Raw genomic sequence first — 7,713 nt, 5'->3', positions numbered from 1 at the left:
GCAAAACTTTTCTTATTATTAAAAGATCTGTACTGCTAAGCTGAACTTTGTTCTCAAAAGGTAATTTGCCCTTGAAAGGTTTAGCTAGATTTTAGACTTATTCAACAAAAAAATTGTTGAACTCGTTAGCAATTAGCTGGTTGTCATTAACGAAATTATCATCAATATTAAGGCAATCTATCATTTGATGTTTTTTTCTATTAGAATTTGTCAATTTGTTTATATGTTGCCAGTTTGGAGCTGCTTCCATTTGCTTATTCTATCATTTTTATAAAATATTTTGTTTTTGCTTTGTGCAGCTCACTTGTGACTTTGTTCCTAAGACCAGTGAAAATTAGATGGTCATTATTATTCCTAGATTTTAAAGACTTTTTAAGTGCAAGGTCACGATTTTTAGACATTAGCCAAATGTCTTTGTTGAACCATGGAAGAGAATTTTGTATACTTATTTATTACATCATTTAGTTTAGTGACAAATTTGAATGCACTCAAATTTATATCGGTCTCAGCAGTAATACTATTCCAATTAATTGGATTTAATTCACCTTCAAAGGAATTTATTTTTGCTTTAGGAATTCCTGTTGTTTTCATTTTGTTCTCTACTTTATTATAATTAATGAAACGCTTTTTAGTTAACTTTCTGACAATTAATGTCATGTTATGATCGGTAAGCCCTGTGATCAGGTTATAAGTTTTAGTTATTCTGTCTGGTCTATTTACAAAAATCTAATCAATCAATGTTTCGCTATGTCTTGTAATTCTAGTAGGTTTGTTAATCATTTGCTTATATTTAAACTTATCCATCAAAGATTTCAGCTTTGTTTTGCTGTTGTTTTTCTCCTGCCAGTTTATATTGAAATCACCCATAATTATACATTCAGTACAATTGTCAATATTCAATAGAAGACTCTTAAAATCATCAACAAAATTTGCTCCATATGAAGATGGATTGTAAATGACGATTAATTTGAATTTCATTGTTGGAGACAAAATTACATTTAGCCCCAGGCATTCCAGTTTCATATCAATGTTAACTTTCTCACACTTAAATGTTTCTTTAATGTATAATGGCACACCCCCACCCCTTCCTTGGACCCTATCTCTCCTGTAACACTTAAAGCCAGGTATGTTGATTAGGTCTGTAGGAGTGGATGGATTTAGCCAACTTTCAGTCACACACAAGTAATCCAGGTTAGAGTCAGTTAACATTCTATTAATTTGATCTATTTTTGGTAAAATACTCCTTATATTAATGTGTCCTCCCAAAATCCCCTTTGGTTTTGTTTGGGGATTCCAAATAACCTGGGCATGATTTACAGTTTGAAAGATCTTCAACTCTTTCTGCTTGAGCGCTGCCCGTTTTGGATTTTTGGACTTTATGAGTTGCCGTCGTTGTTTCCATTCGGCATCTATTGTAATGCATGCGCCGTGTAAATCAAGACTCACCGTGCTGTCCGAAACCGGGCCACAGACACCGGTGTTGGATCTGGATGGCACACTCCAATGCTCCGGTCCCCACCGCGACCAAGGCCCTGTGTCTTCAGCGGCTCCAGCACGGCAGCGCCAGCAACCGCTCCATCCATCCCGTCGACAGATGCACCCAGATGTCCAGATGCCCCAACGGACTCAGCAACAGGACAAAGGCACGTCAACTGCAGCATCCACTTGTGAGACATGATGACCCATCTCACCCACATTTTTTTCAGAGAGAGTACATTTGTTGTCACATTCACTCCCCGTAGGAAGTCGTTAGCTTGGAACTGTTGTTCAAAGATGTGTTGGGGTACATCGAGTTTACATAGAGGCCCGGGATTTAGGTGTACATCTCCCGACAAAAGTGGCAACAACATTAGAGTTTTAATTATTCTTGGAGGAGCATGCTTCTGCTTGCTCATGCAGTTGCGTTGATTCAGTCTTTTGGATGCCTGTGCTTCATTGGCAGCAAAGGTGTGAGAGAAGATGGTAGCATAGCCAAAACCAAAAAATTATAGTTTGGCTTTCTCACCCCGAATGCCAAATGGATCTTGATCAGCAGCAGCACTGTTGATATTTTCACCCGCTTTAGTTGGTATCACATATGAACAGAACAGACATAAGCGCCAGAACGCAACAGGTAGCAAAGACTGCAGTATGGTAGTTGTCGTACTCATGTTTGCAGTTTCTCTTTTGTTTGAGAAAGCATTTGTAGATATCATATAAAGCGTTGTGCCAAAACTTTAAAATATCAATTGTAAGCTGATAAAGGACTGTAAAAGCGGCAATGTGTCCCGATTTGCGCTTGTGAGAGGAGCCTCCCAAACCACTCACAACAGCCGCCGCCATTTGGGATCCCTACTCTGATATTCAGTTTTTTTTACGTGTTTTCTTTTGAAACGGTGGGACAAATGCCATTTGTTAAAGAGCCACACAGATGGGAAATCAAAAATTACCTGTATTACAGTGTATGATGTAGCTGTCCATCAGTGTAAACAATGTGCAAAATAATTAAACCAAAAAGTACACGATTTATAAAGTTATTGGCTTCTAAAGTAAGGAGTCGACTCTGAATCGCTGAAATGAGTCGTTATAGATTTCAAATCTTTTGCCCGTCTCTATGTGTAAATAACCATCAGTTATTTAATTAGTTTCCAGGATTTATATATTATTCTTATATTATTTAATTATATCCTTTCTTAATATTAGTCAACTGTTTGTTATATTTTGTAGTGTTATTTTACACTCAATAAGTTATTTAACCGATAGAGACTTTTATTTTGAAAGGCGGCTTGACGGAAGTGCTCAGGGCCCGCTCATGCACAGAGAGCGCGGAATACGGAGAAAGAGAGCGCGCAAAGACGGAGACTGCACACGGCGTTAGGAATTAAGGACACTTTTAAGTGAATTTATGCATCAGATTGTTGTTTTATTTTCAGTATTTTGTTTGCTTTGAGTTTGTTGCTTGACACCTGGTTGGAAAGGAGAACAAGGTAGTTAAGTTCATTTATGCTCTTATATAACATAACACACATATATTGCATGTGTCTCTGTTGACATAATTTTATGTTGTTTATGATGAATATTAATGTTAATTGCGTAATTTATTGCTGTAAGATTGATTGTTTTGTTTCATTTTTATGTACAAGATCTCATAATTTCCAATATTGTTTATTCATCTGTTTTAGCTCTTACGGTGTTGTGAAGTCTATAAGGACAATAAACACAAAAGGAAAGACCGTACAACATCAGTGAATGAGTTAAATCCTTTATTCTTCAACCGGGCTGTTACAGTAAGAGCTTGCCCTTTTGATTCCATTTGCTGATGTAAATGATGACAGACAAAGGATCAAATTTGTGCACTCCTGTGAAGGAAATTGAAGTATTAAACGCTGCACAAAACAAGGAAACAGATGATGAGATAGAAGATCGATCTGAAGTTGAAAAGAGAAATGAAGTACGTCGCTCTGTCCGTGAACGAGTTCCAACAGAAAAGATGCTTGCATATCAAAGAGAGGAGTCAGAAAAGGCAGAAAAAAGGCTTATGCATGCATATGAAAAATGGAAGGATGAGGCTCGAAAGGCAAGAGGGCTGCTGAAAACAGACATCACTGAAAGCCAATTAGCGTCAATTATAGACATATTGGAAAATGAAAGAGAAACTGTAATGAATGCATACATAAAGGTTCGAAGTTATGCAACGCCACCCACTGATACAAGGAGAAGAATTGATGCTTGCGATGCCGTGACAAAGGATATTGTTAAGATTGCTTATGAGAGGATCTCAGGTGTGGATGGAGACTTTGACAGTGAGCAAGTAAAGGGGCGTCTTCGTGAACTGCTTGATCGAGATTATGCTCGCTCCATCTATGGTTCTACGGTCTCACATATCAGCTCAAAGTCGAGTACGCCCATAAGTCAACCTTCAGTGAACTCCATCCTGATGGCTAAGCGAATAGAGGCAGCAGCAGAGCTTGCAGCAAAGGAAGCAGAATATGCAACAATAATGGAGGAAAAGGAACAAAGGGAAAAAATACAACTTCTAGAAGAGAAGCAAAGGAAAGAATTGGATGCTCAAAGGAGTGAGTTTGAAAGATTACAAGCAGTGAAAGAGGTAAGAGCTGCTAAAGCAAGACTAGAAGTGTATGACAAGGAAGAAACCACTCACTCTACTAACCAAAATGACGAGCTGCTACAGCCTGTAAGCATTTACACACACAAACCTGTGTATTCATCCTCAGTTAAGCCAACACTCAATGAAAGGGTTTCATCGCCAACACCCAATGTGGATGTGTCTTACCTTGCACAAGCTGTCCAAGACAGTATAACGTTAAACAGACTTCCTATGCCAGAGCCCACTGTTTTTACTGGTGACCCAATTCACTTCATAGAGTGGAAAGCTTCATTCCAATCACTCATCGACAAAAGACATATTTCCTCAGCAGATAAGTTATACTATTTGAAGAAGTATATTGCTGGGTCTGCTCTGAAAACCTTAGAAGGCATCTTTTACAGAAACGATGAGGAAGCTTACAAGGATGCATGGAAAAGACTTCAAGATCGATATGGACAGCCATTCACGATTCAAAGAGCATTTCGAGAGAAACTTGCAAACTGGCCCAGAATCCAGCCTAAGGACTCAGAAGGTCTCCGAAATTTCTCAGATTTCCTGACCACATGTAAGGACGCTATGCCTCATGTGAAGGGACTGGAAATACTGAATGACTGTGAGGAGAATAGGAAACTTGTGAGCAAAATTCCTGATTGGGCGGCTGCCCGCTGGAATCGCCAAGCCACACAAACACTGAGTGAGACACAAGATTTCCCATCTTTCCAAGATTTTGCACATTTCATGTCCATTGAGGCTGAGGTGGCCTGCAACCCAGTCACTTCCTTTCATGCCCTTCACGTTTCTGAAGCTAATAAGGAGAAACATAATCTTAAGGTTAGTAAGAACAAGGCCAGTGTTTTCCATACGAAGTTAGTCACACAGCATGAGAATCCAAAGCTCACTAGTAAAATCACTAAACCATGTTTGTTCTGTCAAGGTAGTGAACATCAAATTCATGATTGCTCTAAATTCACTGCAAGATCTCTTGAAGAGCGAAGACAATTCATAAAGGACACAAAGCTGTGCTATGGATGTTTGAGACTTGGTCACAATGCCAGAGACTGTCACTCCAGACATAGCTGTAACACCTGTAAGAGAAGACATCCAACCTGCTTACATGATGACGGCTTCATTAGAAAGTTAAAGTCTTCCTCTCTTCAAGGCCCAGAGAATGCACACGAGAAAGTCACAACGTCTTTAAGTGTAGAATCTGGATGCACATCTGCTAACACCTCAATGATTGTGCCAGTGTGGTTGTCCTCACAAAACAACCCAGTCTCTGAGAAACTTGTCTACGCTCTGTTAGACACACAAAGTGACACTGTCTTCATTGAATATGCAGTAAGTCAAAGTCTAAAGGTCGACTCATGCCCAGTGACACTTAAGCTCACCACTATGGTTGGGAAGGATTCATTGATATTAAGTGAAAGAGTTTCTGGTCTTAGAGTTAGAGGCTTTAATTCACCATTAGTACTAGACCTTCCCGCTGCATATACTAAAGAATGTATTCCTGCGGATCGTGCCCACATCCCTACCAGAGAGACAGCCAGGTGTTGGAAACATCTTGCTCCTCTGATAGACAAAATTCCCCCACTTCAAGACTGTGAGGTTGGTCTATTAATAGGATATAATTGTTCCAGAGCTTTGGCCCCCAGAGAAGTCATTCTTGGAGCAGAAAATGAGCCATATGCTGTTCGTACGGATCTTGGATGGAGCATTGTGGGTCCTTCCTTGACACATCATGAGTCACAAAGCAGTCTTACTATGTGTCACAGAGTATCTATCAAGGAGATTCCTGCTGTAACGCCAACTGACGTGATTAAAGTGTTGGAGTCAGATTTCAAAGATACTGAAGAAAGGACAAGAGTAGTGTCTCAAGATGACATTATGTTCTTGAACAAACTTGGAGAAAGTATCAGGATGAACAAAGACAGCCACTTGGAAATGCCTCTTCCATTCAAGAGAAGACCCTGTCTTCCAAATAATGAGCCTCTTGCGGTCACGAGACTTCAGCATCTAAAGCGGAGATTAATGAAGAACCAGGAGTACAGAGAGCATTATGTTAAGTTCATGGAAGATGTAATAGAGAATGGTGATGCAGAAAGAGTCATTGATGAAGGGAAGGAAGGAGAAAAATGGTACATACCTCATCACGGAGTGTATCACTCGAAGAAGCCAGGGAAATTGCGCGTGGTTTTTGACTGCTCCGCAAGATTCAAGGGAACATGCTTAAACGATCATCTTCTTGTAGGCCCTGACCTTATGAACAGCCTGACTGGCATTCTTTTGCGGTTCAGACAGTACCCTGTGGCCCTGATGTGTGATATTGAGAGGATGTTTCACCAGTTCCATGTTGACAAAGCTGATCGTGATTACTTGCGTTTTCTATGGTGGAGAAATGGAGATTTCAACTCACAGCCTCAAACGTTCCGCATGAGAGTACATCTGTTTGGTGCCTCATCGTCCCCCGGATGTGCTAACTATGGACTAAAGCATCTTGCAAGAGAAGGTGAACATCTGTATCCCCTAGGTTCACAATTTATTATGCAGGATTTCTACATGGATGATGGAGTCTCCAGTGTGGAAAGTGCAGAGAAGGCCATAAAGTTGGCTCAAGAAGCTCGCCAACTTTGTGCATTAGGAGGCTTAAGGTTGCATAAATTTGCATCCAATGACAAGGCAGTTTTGGAGACAATACCGCCCTCTGAGTGTGCTGTAGATGTTACATCTGTCAATCTCTCCCTCACTGACCAGTCCTTGGAAAGAGCCCTGGGCATTTACTGGGCATCTTGAACATGATCATTTCAAATTTCGTGTCATTATTAAAGACCAGTCAGCAACCCGTAGAGGTATACTGTCTACTGTGGCCTCGTTATTTGACCCCTTAGGGTTTCTCGCACCATTCTTGCTCAAAGGAAAGGCTGTTCTTCAAGAAATGTGCCGAAATGGCATGGGCTGGGACGATCCCTTACCTGATGATTTGCAGTTGGGTTGGGAGCACTGGAAGACCGATCTTCTTAACTTGGAGAAGATTCAGGTGCCTCGTTGTATTGTGCCTGCTGCGTTTGGGACAATCATGATGAGAGAGATTCATCACTTCTCAGATGCCAGCATGAGAGGATATGGCCAGTGCTCATACCTTAGGGTCAAGAATGAGCAAGGTGACATCCATTGTTCTTTGCTCATGGCTAAATCTAGAGTAGCCCCGCTTAAGGTCACCACAATCCCTCGATTAGAGTTGACTGCTGCAGTTTGTGTCAGTTGCAGTGAATGATATGTTGAAGGAAGAAATGAACCTTGGAGATGCAGAAGCATATTTCTGGACTGACTCTCAAGTAGTGTTAGGTTATATAAACAATGAAGCTCGCCGCTTCCACACGTTTGTCGCGAATCGAGTTCAGAGAATTCATCGCACCACAACTCCTCAGCAGTGGCGATACATTCCATCGGATGAAAATCCAGCCGATTATGCATCACGAGGTCTGAGTGTTAATGATCTGGTCACTTCCAGCTGGTTCAGAGGACCGGACATTTTGTGGGAACAGCAAATACCTTCCCCTGTGGATGTTAACCCACAACTTCCAATCGGTGACCCAGAGGTCAAAAAGGCTCAATCACTTAACACACAA

The 7,713-nt window shown here is 40.7% G+C and overlaps 1 protein-coding gene across 1 annotated transcript; it reads left to right on the top strand.

The window, feature by feature from the left end:
* The first annotated feature begins 2,621 nt into the window (after positions 1 to 2,621).
* On the top strand, positions 2,622 to 6,877 carry LOC113064526 (uncharacterized). The gene is made up of 2 exons (XM_026235388.1): positions 2,622 to 2,966; positions 3,162 to 6,877. The coding sequence occupies exon 2, from the start codon at positions 3,305 to 3,307 to the stop codon at positions 6,875 to 6,877; it is 3,573 nt and encodes a 1,190-aa protein (XP_026091173.1). The 5' UTR covers positions 2,622 to 2,966; positions 3,162 to 3,304.
* The last annotated feature ends 836 nt before the right edge of the window (positions 6,878 to 7,713 follow it).

This window comes from Carassius auratus, chromosome 47, assembly GCF_003368295.1.
Source record: "Carassius auratus strain Wakin chromosome 47, ASM336829v1, whole genome shotgun sequence".
NCBI classification, from domain to species: domain Eukaryota; kingdom Metazoa; phylum Chordata; class Actinopteri; order Cypriniformes; family Cyprinidae; genus Carassius; species Carassius auratus.
The sequence above is the reverse complement of the archived record's forward strand: the minus strand, read 5'-3'. Positions and strand labels throughout refer to the sequence as shown.